This window comes from Haemorhous mexicanus, chromosome 11 (assembly GCF_027477595.1).
Source record: "Haemorhous mexicanus isolate bHaeMex1 chromosome 11, bHaeMex1.pri, whole genome shotgun sequence".
Classification (NCBI taxonomy): Eukaryota; Metazoa; Chordata; class Aves; order Passeriformes; family Fringillidae; genus Haemorhous; species Haemorhous mexicanus.
In genome coordinates this window covers 8,976,920-8,994,811 of record NC_082351.1, presented here as the reverse complement: position 1 = coordinate 8,994,811, position 17,892 = coordinate 8,976,920, and the positions used below count along the sequence as shown (strand labels likewise).

Sequence of the window (17,892 nt, the reverse complement as noted above, 5' to 3'; positions counted from 1 at the left end):
CTTTGACATTACAAATTTGCAGTTTTATTGCTACTAATGTAGCAGTCCAGAAATCAAAGAAAAGTATTAAATATAATTCAAGCACCAAACTCTCTCTAGGATTCCTACAGGAGCAAGACTCACAATGGAAATGAATACAACTGAGCAGACTGGCTGAGCCTTCAGCACCACTCAGCACCTGCACATCAGCAGGATTTGTGCACACTTTCTGCTTTCAGGCAATGAAGCAGAGTAAACCTTCAAGATTAAATGAAGCTGCCACAGAATTTCACATTTGCTCTTTTGCAGTTCTTTCAATAAAATACTGAAACAGGCAGAAAGGATAGGGGACTTTTCTGCACGCAAAATTGGACCTTTTTCAATAGTCTGCTTGATTCTTGACAACCAGACTCTTGTTTTACAGCATGCCTGCCAGAAAGTCTTTCTTAAGGTCTCTCCCCGTTAAGATACTTGGTAGGGAAGGTAAAAATTCCAGGTATGTTGAGCCAATTCTTTATATATAAAGTGATCATTTAATGACAGCTCAAGTGTGCATATCCAGTTAGTTATGTCTTGGGAAATTTCCAGCCTCTCAGGTCAGATAACAACCACCTCATAATCTTTTTTGGAATTTCAGAATGATAATTATTACATTGAAGTATCTGTAAATTCGCTGTGAAACACCTTCTGGAGAAGAAGCTCTCTGGCATTAAAGAATGGCCTCCTCCTCCCTCAGTTACATTAAGAAGCCAAACTGTAACTTCACCTGATCTATGCAAATTGTATCCAACTTATAAAGCACAGATAACTCTTTTCATTTCCCAGTTACTGAATGTAGTTTGCATTTTGACTCAGAAAATCTGCATTTCCTCTGTTTTACCATCAACAGCGCAAACTGTAAAGGAATTTTGGGATTATCTCCAGCTAATTTCTGTTAATTAAAATAGCAACATTTATTACAGCTATAAAAAGATACTAACTCCTTTGATTGTGGTAATTACAGGTTATACTGTTTTAACAGAAAATAAAATTCAGCAGTAGGAGGCTGAGTGTTACTTAGATAAATGAGAGGCTTTTACTCTTATCAGCCATTCATAAAAGCATTCATGATTTATACTTTATTATATGCAAAAAGACACTCTTTACTTATCATCAGCTTAAATTTCTGAATTAGCCATCTGTAATTAGAGAGATACTCTGCTGTTTGCAGTGTATCCATCAGCTCACCTCCTTCAGCACCAGCACACAGTTGCCAGGTCCCACGGACTGGGGCAGCTCTGCAATCCTGCCTTTGTTCAGGTAAGGCCCCGAGAAGCACCGGTGGTTGAAGTAGATCTTTGGGCAGCAGTACTTGCCATTAATTACCACTGGGAAGTGAGAAATGAGAAAACAAACATTTAAATCACACGCTGCAAATGCCCCAGGAAAGAATCTCACAGTAGGTAACAGTTTATCTGCTGTAAAAAAAGGAGGGGAAAAAGTCCTGAATGACAGGGATTTGAGGTAGTTTCTGTGTCACGTTTGCAATGGCACCATTAGTTATTCCACGTTGTCAAAACATTTTTCATGCTTCACACCCGTGCTTGCAAATTGTCAAGCTGCAGTAAATAAAGATGGTCATGTATCAGAAAAGAAACATTCCCTCCTGGCTAGTCTGCTGCTTCATGGTATCACACCAGTGAGAACAGCAAAGACAAAGACAATCTCAACTTTTTGGTAGCAGAAGCAGTTCCTACACAGCAATTACAGACACATTTTCCAGTAAATTTTCTCTCCCCCAAATTTCTGCCACCAGAGAAACTGGCAGTTAATTTTCCACTGTTTATCCTAAACTGCAGCATCACATTGTTTTGCATTTTTAAATCCTTTTCCTTTGATTAGCAAACAAAAAATTCAGCAACTGACAAACTGACCTTTGATGAAGTGACATCAAGCTCTCTGAATCTATTTAATGGTTCAGCATTGCTCAAAATTCAAGTATTAATATATATTGCAATACACTTATGTACAAAACCAATATTGTTTTACCCAGCAGTGTTCTAGTTTTTCTTGGCTGAGTAACACTACCACTTAAAGACCTTAAATTCAGCAGTTGAAAACTGGCAGATAAATAAATGAAGTCAAATTTACATTATGACTCTATTAAAAGCCAATTAAAATGATAAACAAGGACACATCATTTTTATCTTGCTTTCAGTGAAGCTTCAGATGTGCACTTCACTGTACAGAAAACAGCAGAGGAGGAGGCACTGTGTTGCCAAATGGAAGGATCTGTGTGACTTTCACCAGCAGATGTACTTATTCATCACATTCCTTCTTGCAACAGTTGAGAAAATTATTAGATTTTGCCATCTGGCACACAAAGCAGTTTGCTGTTTGAATTGGTTTTGTTTATCACCATGAAGTTAACAAAAAAAGCAGAGAGATCTGCTTCTCAAAGCCAGAATCCAACAATCTGAGCAGAGATACAGCACACCTGCTTCTCCCACATCATCAGACTGAACAGGTGACAAGAGGTCACCTGCACAGTCACAGTGCACATTGAGCTTCACATATCCTCTGCTGGAGGGGCAATGTTCTGGTGTAAGAATCTGATTTTCAGGCTTAATGCACATATTACATGCAGAACACAAGTAACTGCAGGTTTTTGTTTGTTATATCCATTTCTGAGGTTCAACAAATCATCAAGGGATGAAAATCTCCAAACCCTTTCCTCATCCTCCCTCTTGTAACAGGACTGAGCAGGTGAACTCTTACAGGATATTGCCTTTGTTAGCCTGACCTCTGTGATCAATACCTGAGTCAGAAGAGTTCAGTTCCTGGTTCTTTAGTCCATCATGAACTGTTCTTGAAGATAAAATTCTGAAATTGAAAGAAGAAGGTTGGGAAAACAAACAGACAGTCATGACAGTCACCTCTCTGTGACTAAAACACCATAACACTTTTTTTCCTCAGCTCCAGCCTTATTAACCTGCTTTTTATACCTCCCCTGTTTCACAATAACATGCAGAAACTACCAAATTCCAATTGGAAAGGACTTCTGTCCTGCTACAGACAGCAGCAGTCCTTCCTTGCTTGAAGTCCATGGGTCACCATGGTGACAGACACCTCCCAAAGCTACCCACAGGATTTTAAACCCCTTGACTCCTCCTAACTTCACATTTCATAGCACAGGCAGTGCACCCTCACCTTATGCATTCTGAAAAAGCTGCATTGGAAACAAAATACAACCAAAATGACTCCAGTACTTTGGTAAGGATCCCAACTGCAAAACATGGGGGAACAGTCTGCTCAGTGTTTTAGGAGCAATGCAAACACTGGCAGGACTACTGACAGCTCTGGTGTTTGTAAAGCTGTAAGAGTCAATAAAGCCAACTGTGAGCATTCCATGGAGCATTTCTGAGCAGGCTCACGAGACTGAGCTCCACTGCCTGAAAGAGTTTCTAGACTAATTGTAGATATTAGCAGAACTCTTCTTTCTGCCTGCTTTGGGCCAAATTTTATCTGGGAAGGAGCAATTACAAAAAACCAAATTCCAGGCTTTCTATCTCTTCTTACTGTAGTGCAAAAGGTCTTTCTGAACATCAGCAGAATCTACGAGCATTAACACAAATGGACTGTGGAATCTCTCAACCCTCAGTACAGCACTTTTGCAAATGTACATCTTCCCTAACACAGCATATTTTCCAGTTGAAAAATAAAGAGAAAAAACTCAACAAAAAACAACAGCAAATAACCTGTTACTTACTGTTTCTCTGGTTGAACTACTGCAATTTTTTTCTGCTTGTTTACTGAAAGGAAAAAAAAAAAAAAAGCAAAATATGAGAGGCAAACTAATGAAGCATCCAGAACTCTATATATATATATATATATATATATATATATATATATATATATATGACTCATTTCATTAAATTATACAGCAAAAAGGATCTATGTTCCCATCACTGCAGTGTCAGACAACTGACCCAGCTGCATGAGAGGTACACTGGCCCAAGTAATTTGAAGAGAACCAGAAGGTTTACTTCAACTTCCATTAAAAATTCTTTAAATCAAGCATGCATATGCCCAGTTTTCTACAAAATTTTACCTTCTGTGCCTCTTCATTTGCATCAGAGCCCCAAAATCACCTGTACTACCAGCCAGAAAAGGAATGACATGATTTCTTTTTCAGCACCCAAAGGTTAATGTTCTTTGGCCCAACGTGTCACTTTACTGGCACAGTAACTTCAGCACTTTAACTTTGAAATGGAAGGAAATCAGCTGGTTGGAAACACCAATGACTTCAGCCAATTGCTAGGCAGGAAAACACTGTTGCAACCAAGTCAGTCATTTAGGTGATGGGTCCACTTGCTAATTCTGGCTTTCACAACCAGGTAGTAAAATAAAACAAGGTAATGCAACATTATGCCTCTTCAGCAATTTCATGCTTTGGCCCCAAAAAACTTTTGGATTTCTTTTTTCAAATCATCTTTTATCTAATTAGGATCTCCCCTCTTCTTCCTCATCTCTCCTTGGCACTGCAAGCAGATTAATTTCTCTTGCCCTGACTTGCAGAAAATGACAGCTTGTTTCAATTTAAAAATTTTCTTATCTTACTTAGTGAACACTGAAGAAATTCTTCAGTTTCTCCAGCCCCCATTAAACTTTCATAAACATGCCTCACTAACCAGTTGAGAGAAGACACTTATTCTACCTTCTAGTGTGGTTAAAAAGGTAGAGTTTACTCTTCAGCACTTTGTCATTAGGGATCCTCACCACCTGGCCCATTGAGAAAATCAGCCCCCTTTATTTTGACTCCAAATGTGCACACACTCCACACTGCTTTGTTGTGGCATTAACATTTGCACAAGTGCACATGTAAAATCAGTATCAGGGTCAGACACATAGCAAGAACTGCTCAGATAGAAGTAAATGCAGAGCATGGGGGGTGCTCATACACAGACAGGATTTCTTTGCTAGGCCAGTGGATTGCCCCCACAGCGTGCAGGGGCCTCAAGCCAACACTGTGGGGTTTGAAGTTGTAAGGCTTCCAACCGGCCCTAACAGCCAGAGGGACAGTTGTGCAACACACAGATTCTCTGAGCATGAGGAATGTTTCCAAACTCAGCCATGCCAGCAGTAATTCTGCAGCAATTTGCTCTGGCAGGTCTCACCAGCTCCACCCCACCCCTGCAAACAGAAGAGAACTGGTACCTATTGCTTTGCGAGGAGGCCTGAGCTGATATCCATTCGTCTCACACCAACCCACTGGAAATATATTCATTGATTCCACACTCACTATACACTCAGGGACGGGTTTCTTGGAGCCTGTTCAGTTCAGAAAAGGAAAAACTGAAACAAGTCATAAAACCTCTAATTTGGTTAACACTTGCTGCATGTTTGTTAGTGAAGCTGCTTTGATTTATGGTGTATCTGGAACACAATAACAATCATTTATTCATCCCCTTTTACTGACCAGATTCTTTCCTGACCTCATTTACTTCCCCCTAAAGGCTGGAGATGGGAATTTTCCTTCTGCAGTTTAGCAGAGATGCACAGTGCATAGCAAGTGCATGCTGATGTACTTCCAATCAAGAAATGGGATTATAATGGAGAACAGCTGACACAGGCTTACTCTATCTTAATGAAGAAACTTTCCTTCCCAGGTCTGGCCAAGGCTTGCTCAGAATGCAGGTCACTCATCTGTGAAACTGTCACAAGGCCCCGCTCAGCACTCTGCACGGTGCATGAGCCCAGCACTGACACTGCAATGCACAAATGCCATTTTTGGCTTAAATAAGCAGTGCCAACCAAGGCAAACTGGAAACAGACAATGCAAGTGGGTTTTGACTATAATTTCATTGAGGAAACAGCGCCCTGCTGCCCATATTCTGCACACAGCGAGTTTGCTCCAAATACTCCTCAGGTTTGGGGATGGCACTACAAACAAGTGTAGTGATGGGCAAGCACTCCTCTCTCCCCCCAAACCAGCTTACCCTCCAGCTGAAGCCAGAGGTATGAGTCTTTTAACTTGGTGACTGTAGCAATGCAAACTTCTTCAGGATCAACTGGGTTCACAGCCTCGAGTTTCATGTTCTCTTTAAATCCATGGTCAGAAGTGAACTAGGAAAAAGCCAGAATACTTCAGTAAGGCACCAGCTGTGTATCCAGGATAGGATATGAATATCCATGAACAGGAGCAACACAAAGCCCTCAGAGCCTGAATAACACAGAAAGATACTCAACACAGACATAGGAGATTTCAGATAATTAGCACACTGTAAACAAGTAAGATATATCAGGAACGACAACGAATTTAAGTTTAAAAAGGCTCAACAGACAGACCTAGCAAATTTGTCCTCAAAAAATAAGGATGCTAAGGTTCACTGAAAAGATTGAGTGCATTCTCAGCAATCAGAAATTCTCTGCTGCTTGCCACCTGAGTGATAAGTCTGACAAATAGTCTGACCAGGTTCTCTATTCTATCATGTTAACTTGGAAATCCACTTTACGTATGCAAATAACATTCCTGCCTCATCTGAGTTCTGGCAGGCAGAATAGGAAGCTTTCTTTTCATTTTACATTTTTTGGATAAGCAGGGTCTTACTTTATTCACCAATATAGTCTGCATTTATACAAAAAAAAAAAAAAATCCCTTAAACATAAGAATAGGTATTTATCCAGCTCTGGAGCTCTTGAATTAAAGATAAGAAGTACCAGCCAGACAGAGGACTCTTCTTCCCAGAGCCACTCTGCAATGTAATTACAGGATCAATACATTATGAATTCTGGAACTAGCCTACAGTGATCAACTCTTCTCAGAAAAGGGATAATAAATTCAGTGACCTGTTCTAAGATGCCATAGTTTACAAGACAGAGCAAGGGCAACAAGAATTCATAGCCGGCAACACTCTCTTCATAAACTGGTAATTATTCATTCTAATTTCTCCCCCTAAGCACTGCAATAGCCCAAGTATGGCAAATGGAACTGGAAGGCAGGTGTACCCTTTCCTGCTTGACAAGGTATTGTGCTTTGGGGGACAGCAATACTGTCACTGAACCAACAAAAGCCCAAAATCCTGCACGTCCTTCAGGCACTGGTTAATGTAAAATAATTATTTGGTACTAATCTAAGATGACTTTGTATTGATTAATACAATGGAATTGATTTTTCAAGCTGAAAGGAGGGAAGATTGAAAGAGTACCCTTAGTAAATGAAAATAAGGTCTATTAAAAGGCCCTGTTTCCACAGTTACAGGAGTGCCAATGATTGATGCTGTTCTATGTCTCTTCCACGGACCCTTACACATCTCAATTTCACAAAACAAACATTTATTTTCAGTCTGCTTTATCACAACTGAAACATTTGGTCCACTGCTTCCCTATCTAGGAAGCTGGCATGCAACTATTTCAGTTCATTCTCATTTATACTCTTATCTCTTCTGCCTCCTGAGTTATCACAGGTAAGGTGTTAAGGTGCACAAATGTGTCCAGAGGAGGACAACAAAGCTGGTGAAAGGCTGGAAGGAATGCCCTGTGAGGAAAAGCTCAGGACTGGGTTGGTCCAATTTGGAGAAAAGGAGGATGAGGAGTGACCTCACTGCTCCCTGCAGCTCCCAGAGGAGGGGACGTGCAGAGGAAGGTGCTGATCTCCAGGGACAGGATGTGTGGGAATGCTTCCAAGGGCAGGTTCAGACTGGACACTGGGCAGCACCTCTTCACTGAGAGGGTGGTCAAACACTGGAACAGGCCTCCCAGAGAGGGGCTCATAGCTCCATCATCCCTGTCAGTGTTTGGACAACACCCTTAACAACACATTTTAATTTTTGCTTAGCCCAGAAGAGGGTCAGGCATTGGATGGGATAATTGATCAGTTCAGGTCCCGTCCAGCTCAAATATTCTATTCTACTTGGAAAAGCAATTAAAGTAAGAAACAAAAAAGGTTCCTTTCCCTGAAATCAGGGTGTCACTGAGGCAGCAGAGGGACTTTCCTGCAGGAGAACCTTACCAAAGGGAAGCAGCTCTGGGGAGCTGCCTCAGCTCCGCACTGTTTGAGGTAGTCAGCCCAGTCGAAGTCCTGCCCAGGGTACCCTAGGACAGCAAAGAGCCAAGGGTTAGAGTTTAACAGCTGGGACTCATTTCAAACCCACCTGATACACGGAGCCTGAGATCTGTTTGGGTCACTCAGGTTTGTGAGCTGACTTAGGGCTTCAGGGAGTCATGTGGGGTCAGACCACTCCAACATGAATCATGAATCTGCCAAGCTGACAAGGGCAGCAACTGAAACATGGGAAAGCAGTTTCACCCCTAACAGTTTCACCCATCTTAAACAGTTTCACAGAGTACAGATGAAATTCAGGAAACATTTCTGCAACTGCTGTTGTGTCAGCTCTGAAGCTATTTTTTTAAAACAGAGCACTCAAAACCGTCACAATATCAGCACACTGCTCCCTCAAAGACATGTTAAATGCTAAGTCATTAAAGAGAGCAGTAAGATGTGCCAAGAGCCTCATCAAGTCTGCTAACAGCTGTGGATGTGCACACGTCTGAAGGGAAGTGTCTTAACAAGGAGTCCATCAGGAGACAGAGAATCCTTACAAGAAAAATTATATTCTTCTTGGGGGGAAATACTTGGCTTGCCTGTGATCTAACAAAAATAACTGAAGGAAATGGGGCCCAAAAGTGTGGTGCCATGTCAGTTTGAGGCTGGCAGTAAATTAGCAAGGACACAGGTGCTCTACTTATTCCACTCCCCTTTAAGGGACACCTGTGACAACAGTTTAGAAATCAAACAACATTTTAAACCCAGTGTAAGAATATGGCAATAAAGTGACAATCTAAAATTGTAGCCATCCAAAGTTTTCCCCAGAGCCTCCTTTTCTCAAGGTACCCCCTGCTCCCTCAGCTGCTCCTCACAGAACTTGGGCTCCAGCCCCTTTCCCAGTTCCATTCCCTTCCCTGGACACACTCCAGTCCCTCAACATCTGTCTTGTAGTGAGAGGTCCACAACTGAAGCCAGGGTTTGAGCAATGACCTCACCAGTCCAACCTAACTTATTCTGTGACTCTTCTCCTCATAAAGGGCTGAACCACAGAAAGACTTAATTATTCATTTTTCTCAATTTTACCAGTGCCAGTAGGGCTCTTGAGACCTCACACAATTCAGAATGACCATCACGTCCAGAGAGATGAGAACAGAAACTTAAAATCTTTGTCAGCTCCAGTCACATGCCTATAAAGTGAGATTTCACTTTTCAGATGCAAAATTCTAGGAAATGCTAGTCAGGCAGAGCCACTTTTCACACCTTATCTAAGCAAAGGCAGGAGACAAACATCCTACAGTCTCTGCTCCCCTGATGTAAGGAGCAGCTAAAACAAAACCCTCTGAATTGTGGGGTGGCAATTAAGAGAGCAGAGGACCAGGCCTTACAGTACCATTGACATTTCTAGTTTGAGAAAATGAATAAATATTTCAGCAGTGCAGGAACACTACCCTATTCCCTTATGTCCTGAAGCAATGTTTCAACAATCTGCAACGGTGCCTGATAGGCCATTGGTCAAAAAAATAGTTCATTAACTTCTGAGTGATAAGATAGCCTAAAAATATCATAAAATGTTGGATAACAATGTTCCACTCTGACCAGAAGCAAAAATCCAATGCAAATGACTACAGGCTTCTGATTTCATGTTAATTTATTCTGAAATCAACATTTCTTTCAGGCCTGGAACACTCACTCCATCCATTTGAGTTGTTATGCATGACATCCTCAGCCTCTCTCATCCTCCCAAACCCACGCTCATGCCTGGGAAACCTCAGTTCCCTAAACTCAAAGCTCCTGATTTTCAGAGCAGGATTGTCACATTCACATTTTCTGAAAAATCCCTTCGTCCAGGATTTTTCTCCTGGGAAGCTGAGAAGCCTCAGAGAACAATGAAAACAGTGATTATCTGATTTGCTTCTCCTGTGTTTTGCTCCTTTGGAACATGTTTGGAGATTGTTTCATTGGTGTCTGGTGAGCTGTTTTATCTCATTGGCCAATCAGTGCCAAGCTGTGTCAGGACTCTGGAGAGAGTCACAAGTTCTCATTATCTTTTTAGCATTCTGTAAGTATCCTTTCTGTACTCCATAGTATAGTATAGTTTGGTATTCTTTAATGTAATATAGTATCATAAAATAATAAATTAGCCTTCTGAGAGCATGGAGTCAGGTTCATCATCCCTCCCTTCGTCTGGGGGCAGCACAAATACAACACTGCATCTTTCCTGTGCTGCTCAGTCCATTGCTCTGCCAGGTGCTGTGCTGAGCAGAGGTGGGCAGGAGGAGGCTGCCCAGACACACCTGGGGGGGGGCTGAGGTGCAGCCCGTTCTTCAGGCTCCACTGCACGGGGAAGATGCCGGCGCTGTGGAGGTGACAGACGTAGCGCTGGCTGCTCGCGCGCTCGGCTCGCAGGTCATCAATTTCTATCATGAAATATTTGTCATTGTACACCTGCAAAAGAGAACCACGGGCTCTTGTGAGATGCAGATTCTGATAGCTTTATTAAACAGCAGCATTGCCTGATGGAAACCCTTTACCTTGAAATACTGGGAGGGCTACGAAAATATAAAACTAAAAGAATCTGTGTGATTCATAAACCAGCAGACTCATCTGCGTTATCCAGAAACTTAACAAATATAAATAATAAAACTTTATGTCTGAGCACTTAAAAGATAAGGTGACCTAGTCCTTTAGGGAATTTTCTCATGAAAAATGCACAGAAATTAGCATCTGTGGTCTTCCTACTATTCTGTAACAAAGTGCTTATTTCAACAAGGCTGAACTGCATCCTGGGATGGACTGTCACAAACAAAACCACTACACTCCCGAAGCAAATAGAAGCAGGACAAGCAAATAGCAGGAAAAGGAATGCCTGATCATGTTGGAGAGTTTTCATTTCAACTTTGAAACCCCTCATCTGGAAATCAGGCCATCTAAATGTCATGTGTACACAGTAATGACATAACCTTCACAAAATCAAAACCCCAAAAAACTATCTCCAGGTGGATACGCAGATTGTGAGGGTATACACCCAATTTTAAAAGTCTGGGTTTGACAATTTTCATCATTTGATATTTTGAGCTTGTATCTTTATGGAAGTTTTCCCCTCCACTGAAATCCAGTGGCTTCACCACCAGCAGCTGTCTGATCAGGCAGCCTGTTCCCTAAGGGAGACATACAAAACACTTCACTTGGAAACTAGCACAAGATTTTAGGATACCCAGTTAATGAGAATTCCTTGAGCATTTAAGAACAGAAGTAGCAGTAGAAGTGAATCTCAGCAGGACTGGTTTGAGAACTCTGGTACCTTGAGAACTGTAGCAGGAGAGATAACAAAGGGAGCCATTGGGTCCACAGCTTCCAGCTTCATGCCTTCAGAGAACGAGTGCACTCCAATCACAGGTTTATCCTGGAAAATGATTGGTGTGTTGCTCTGATTACCTGCCCTCCTCCATCAAAAAAGAGACATACCTCACATATATTAACTGAAGAGGATGAGTTTTTAAGGAGTTTTTATCAGTTCATTCCAAGAAATTAACATGTCCCAGTACCAGCAACTTCTCTGAACGAAAAGGCCAACCATGCCCCCTGAGATGAGAGTTTTTGATGAGTTTTAGGGAATTGAGTCCCTGTGACTTCTTCCTCTGCCTCATTCTCCACACAGAAGCAAGATGTGATAATACAGAGTGGTCTTGTAAGTCGACAGAAATGTTTGAAGGTTTTTCCCTGTACCTTTAGCACTCCTCATGAACTACACTAAATGAGAACTATACAGGCCTCCATTTCCAGTCTAACAGAAACCTGCAGGACAGGGCTCCTGCTCCAGAATTATCCACACCTCTGTACATCACCCAACAAATTCAAGAGCAACAGCACCTCTACTTCTACTTATGGGTCCAAACAAAGCTGAGAAAAATGGACTAAGAACCTGAAGGACTACAACATGTGAACCAGGACAACTAATGACTCACACAACTGTGATGGGTGCATTGTCTAACTTACCAAGAATTGACACCAGTATGATCATTTTCCCTTATAATTACATTTTTAAACCAGAGAGAGAGGGACTAAATTTTAAAAACCAACAAAACAAAACAAGGAAAGAATTTTGGGTGTCTGACTTCCCTGAATGATTGCTCAGGAATACAGCATTTCCATGGTATCATCCACAGCATTAAACTACCTTAAAAAGATCTGTAGGAACAGATGACTCCTCCTCTTCCTCTTTCACCTTCTTCAAGATCTCTTGCCAATCTGCTTCACTCCTCAAGGACCTAATGGCTTGAGGAAAAAGAGAGGGAAAGAGTGAGTAGTCATTTTTTTTCTTCTTTTCTCTCAGAACACACAGCAATAAAGTTTGATTTGTGCCCCTCTAAACTGCCAAAATCGTTATCCCAAGGTTTCCCCTCATCAGGAAACATGTTACATTCACTAGCAAGCTCACAAGCTATCCCCTTTTCTGTTTCTGCCACTTTTTGTCCCCTTCCTCGGATGCCCTTACATAGATATGCCTGAAAGATGTGTCCACCTCTGCTTCTGCTTCCACACACTTGCTCCTTCTTTTAAGATTTTCATATTTTTAAATGGTATCTAAATCAGTCCAGTAGGCTTGAGCTGCAAAAGTTTCTGCTGAGCAGTACTCCAAAACCGTAAGACTTTTTACACCCCAGGAAAACAAACATACCAAAAATAACCAAAATCATGAAGGCAATCCCTTCCTCACTTCTTTCCTTTGCACACACAGGAGGAAAGTTTTGACAGGCAAAAGCATTCAGAACAAGTGGGTGAAAAGCCTTGTAGGACTGTTTGTGCCTTCACCTACATTTTATTAGGTACAGGACTTGTCAGATCCCACAGATTATGTGAGCACCACGGGCACCCAGAAGGACAATTCAGAGCACTAAAGCAGCAGCCTCTACCCTCTGATCACCACACACAAGATCTGCACTTTCAAGTACCTGAAGGTGGTTGCAGGCTGTATCCATGCTGAGCTGCCCAACCCACTTGGTGAAGGAAAGGGTCCAAATAGAAGATCCACTGGTCAAATTTGTCCAGGTCCTCCAGGCCCTCGTATCGCAGCTTGAGCCTCCCACCAACGTTTTCCACCACGGTGACGATCCAGGCCTCCAGGGAGTCCCGGGTGTTCTGCAGCTCCAGTCGGGAGCCGGGCGCGATGAGGTCCAATGGATTTTTCCCTCTGTGAAGCTACAGAAAGAATACAAATTATTCTGTACAACAGAACAAAACAAATGCCATACTTCCACCTCCTTACACACATTCTGTCTGCATAAATAAAGTATGAGCACAGAAGCACAGAAATCCGTGTCCCTCCCTAACACAAGCCAGAAGTGAGGGTGTTCAGAATCGCTGGTGTTTGTGTCAGAGCTTCTGCACTGCCTGTAGATACAGCCACACTTTTCACTGAAGTCCTCATTATCATTTGCAGAGACATTATCATTTATATATTCCAGGTTTGAAGGAAACATGAATAACCTCTTTCTAAAACTGAGCCACAGCATACAAAGATGACTAGACAGAAACATACAGACAGAACTGTTAGCTGTAATGAAGGTGTCAAAGGCATTTTCCAAAAACCATTATGTTCTGTACTTTACAACCAGACACTGATATAAGGTGCAGATATTGTTTTAAGTGCAGAGCAGGGGATAAAAAATTTGATTCTTCACTAGCAAAGATGTAATTAAGTGAAACAATAATATGACTGTTAGTAAAAAATTCCCAAACAAAACAATTCAAAGTGAAGGAGTTAATTGAGAAAGGAGACAACATGAAAGCCAGATAAATAAAGCATTATTTTCTTAGAGCTGTATGGAGGAGGAACAGAACAGGAAGAAGATTGAAACCTTAGGGAGTTGAAAAAGGTCTTTCTTTTGCCAGGATTAATGAACCACCCAAACCTGCAGCAACAGATATGTTTCAGGACAACACTATAAAAATTAAATACTGTAAATAGGAAACACTAGAGAGTGGAACTCAAGGGTCAACAGCATATTACAATGCTCCCTAAACTTATGAAGGGAATTGAACGGACAGTTCAAATAAGGTCCCCTTAATGATGAAGGGCAAAGCCAAGACAAAACCCAGTATGCAGCCCCTTGCAGCACTTACCCCCTCCAGCAGGTTAGCAGGGGCACTGCAGGCCCCCTTCAGCACCCGCTGAAGGAACTCCTCCTGGTCAGGTATCTTGTCCTTGATACCTAAGCAAAGAGTGAAAGAGAAAGACTGTGATTTTTCCTGCCAGATAAAGATTATTCAGACACAATATGTTACCACAACCTTGCATTGCCTAATTCAAGAGAATCTGCCACACACCTGTAACAACTTAAAGCAAAGAAACAAAACAAAATACAACTTAAAGGAAATGTCTAAGCAGTAGATTTTGGAGGTGATGATTAAGATAACCACAAGCCTCTGCTATGGGATTTCAGGAAAACACAGCAGATAACCTCAGCTTGTCCCCACAGCAACAGCACCTGCACACCACAGCACCCACCCAGGCTGCCTGCCCAGCTAGCACAGCACAACAGCAACTCCTGGTGCATTCCCCTGTGTCTGCACACAGGGCTGGTACCTTCAGGCACTTTGAGAATCTTCTTGTTCTGCTGACACCAGCCGATGGGGTGCAGGTCAGCAGTCAGGATGTCGCACCAGAAGTCGGCCTTGCGGTCCTCGCCGTAGCCGTCGTAGCGCAGCAGCAGCAGCTGCCCGCACGTGGTGATGATGGTGGCAACCCAGTAGGTGTTCTGGTCAGACTTGACAGCCACTTCCAGCTTCATGCCAGGGGCAAAACCATTCTGCAAACTTGTATCCACCTGAAGAGGACGAAGAAGATCATCACATCTGAGGGCCTCTGGAGCCAAATGCCACCCAGCCTCTTTGGAGAAACAGCTTTATCACATTATGGGAACCAAGCTGGAATGCACACACAATCAGCATTAATGAAATCTTCTTTGCAGTTTAGAGTATCTTTTCAAGCTAAAAGCAACTGTGCCATTCATTTTCAGCCCTGGACAATACCTTCCCCCTCCACTGAAAGACTTTCCCACTCACAGCTGGGCTGGCAACCTGGGCAAAACTAAAGGCCAAAGTCAGCACCACAACTTTGACTCATTGTGTTAAATTGTGTCATCCAAGGTCTTTGGACAAAAAGCCCATTTAAAGTACACACACATGCCTCAGGTAACAGTATCTGTCTCTTCCACCACGCTCATCTAAGAAGTCACAAACCTGCACGAAGTGCAGAATAAGGATTTTTAACCTCTATGCAAGAACCTAAATTATTCCATATGCAGCACTGTTACATAAATTGCATGGAACACAATCAGTCTGTATTCTTCATGCTTTGACAACAATAAAGCACCAGACAGACACTGGAAGTGCTCTGTTTGTATGTGGGTGTGCTGTGTGCAGGTGACCAATCTGACTGCACAGAACTGAGACACTGAAATGAGAGACTTAAAAGAGAAGGCAACACCTTAAGTTTCTCATACCCCTAATTTCTCCCAAATCCCAAAAGAGCAGATGGACTCTGTTCTGCTCTCTCTATAGAATGTTCTGATCTATGCTTAATTCCAGGACCTCAGTCCTAACTGAAACTCTGACATGTCCACTCCCCATTCTCAGTTGGCTGTAACTCGTGGTTTTTTTCTTTTTTAAAGAGACACCTCTTTCCTCTTTGAACCTACTAAAAGAAAGGCTTTCAGCATGATGCAGATGGAGCAGATATTTTCTGAGGTATTTATTCCCAGTTCTGTGCTGACAGTTCAGTAACTGCCATAGCTATTATAGTCTCATCAGCCAGCACATACTGGTTTGCTAAAAATAAAACTAAGAGAACTACACCAGGAAGAAAAGCATATGCCTGTGCTAACTGTTCATATCCTTCAGGTTAATACCCTTCACTTAGAGAAATCTCTTCTTAAAAACCTCATCAGCAGGACCCAATACCTGCAGGCATTTTGAAGTGGTATTATAGAGGATGTCTCTTCAAAAAGACAGTTGTCTTGCTGACAAAAAACTTCATGTTCTGATTCCTGAGAGAAAAGCCTCGAGCTCAACGCGGCATTTGAAGAATTGGGAAATCTGTGCTGCTCCCTTTACCCGATCTTTCAGCACAGCAGGCAGAGCAGGTTCCAGCAACACCAAGAGCAGCAGGAGGAGCGCTCCCCGCCGCCGGTGCCGTTGCGGAGCGGTGCCCGCGCCCTCTCCCGGCAGCGCCGCCGGGCTGGGAGCGCCGAGCGCCAACTGCTCCGAGGAGCCTCCCGGGCCAGGCTGGCCAGCAGGGATGGGCACCCTCCAGAGCATCTCCTCTGGAGCAGCGGGCCCGAGAGGGCAGCTGAGCGGCCCAGCAGCTGTGACCCCAACCCCCGTCCCCCCTTCCCATCAGGAGATGTTCCCAGGCTGTGCCACGGCACAAGCCAGAGCCAGGGATGCAGCTCAGTTTGGGGAGATAATGATAAGGAACAGATAAAGAGGAATAAGAGCATGCAAGAACACAGAGCAGATAAATGTGTTCAGATGATGCTGAAGACCAACTTGTTTTTCATGGACACACGATGTCGTAAAGGGCAGAAAGGAATTTCAAAAGAGCATTTGGTTCTGGAGGATGAGTATTTAGACCTGGGGGCATAACAACACTGGCATTCATTACAGCTCCATTACAGTTTTTGGTAAGTTCTTTTTCCTGCTACATTTTATGCCAAACAGTCACTTTAATCTTGATATTGTTTAATTTTTAAAATGCTAACAAATTAAACATTAGAACACACTTAATTTGAGAAGTAGCTTAAATTCTCCAATGTGTCTTACTCATAGCAAGGCAAAACTCTCAGAATTAATTTAAGCACACAAATTTAGAAAGTCACCTCTCCCATAATCAAGTCCAGTGCTTTGCTAACAAGCATGGGTTACACTTCCTTAACCTGACCATGTATTCTCCTACAACATGAGTTAGATATTTCTCACCCACAACTCACAATGGGAGCTCACTACTTCAGTATTTAAAAAGAATCAAACTAAAACCATACAGTTCCATTTTAAAATGCATTCATACTAATTAATTTATCATACAGGTTCATTTGCTCTTGTGCCAATACTATTCTTCAGCTCAGAATTTTTCACTCTTTTTTTGAGAGTAAAGCTTGCTAGCTTTCCTGATGGTGGATGATAAAAGTATGCCATTCCTAAAGTCAAGAAACTGGGACCACGGATTTGAGCTGGAGGGAATACAATCAGCAGCACAGGCACACCAGTGCCTGCCTGCTTGCCACTGACAGCCACTCACCTGATGCACCCTGCAATCACACTAACCCTGCTCAGGGCTGTCACAAAGACAGGCTGGCACTCTCCACTGGGAGGCAGTGAGGCTCTCTACTCCACCTTTTCCAGCACATTACCTTCTAATGGACCACAGAAACCCCCAGCATGTGACCTTGCACTCCTGCACTTCTGTTAACAGCAGGACTATGATATAAATATGCTCCTCCCTCTGCCTGTCAATTCAGTGTCAGCAATAATTCCTCAGAATTTTATGCCAAGCTTATTACAGAGAACAGCAACATTGGTGTCTGGACAAATTCTAAGGAGCTCTGGTAGAAAATGCCCAATAGTTGCATTCTGAACATGCAGGCATCTATTTCCATGCTCACTGATGACCTCCTTGCAGAGGTCCAGGCCCCCTGACCCCCCAGGGCTTTGCCCACACCTCCTCACCACTCCCCATCACAATGTCACCTCACCAGCAACACAGCACTGTGTTCCTCACTAATAATAATAATACTAAAAACAATACAAAATGCAGAGGTTTTTTAAAACCTAATTGCATTTTTTATCAACCATGGCCACAGCCACCAGACCTCAGACTTGACACAGCT

General features: G+C 42.7%; 1 protein-coding gene across 2 annotated transcripts in view; it reads right to left on the bottom strand.

The window, feature by feature from the left end:
- SFMBT1 (Scm like with four mbt domains 1) overlaps positions 1–17,892 on the bottom strand; it is a 73,397-nt gene that overhangs the window by 10,202 nt on the left and 45,303 nt on the right. For both annotated transcript variants that reach the window (XM_059856280.1, XM_059856281.1), the window contains exons 4-15: positions 14,592–14,832; positions 14,129–14,217; positions 12,958–13,204; positions 12,183–12,280; positions 11,307–11,408; positions 10,300–10,450; positions 7,970–8,052; positions 5,958–6,084; positions 5,176–5,289; positions 3,728–3,770; positions 2,777–2,841; positions 1,207–1,346 (exon numbers count right to left, since the gene is read on the bottom strand). In XM_059856280.1, the coding sequence (XP_059712263.1) occupies positions 1,207–1,346; positions 2,777–2,841; positions 3,728–3,770; positions 5,176–5,289; positions 5,958–6,084; positions 7,970–8,052; positions 10,300–10,450; positions 11,307–11,408; positions 12,183–12,280; positions 12,958–13,204; positions 14,129–14,217; positions 14,592–14,832 (1,500 nt within the window). The remainder of the gene's footprint in view (positions 1–1,206; positions 1,347–2,776; positions 2,842–3,727; positions 3,771–5,175; positions 5,290–5,957; positions 6,085–7,969; positions 8,053–10,299; positions 10,451–11,306; positions 11,409–12,182; positions 12,281–12,957; positions 13,205–14,128; positions 14,218–14,591; positions 14,833–17,892) is intronic.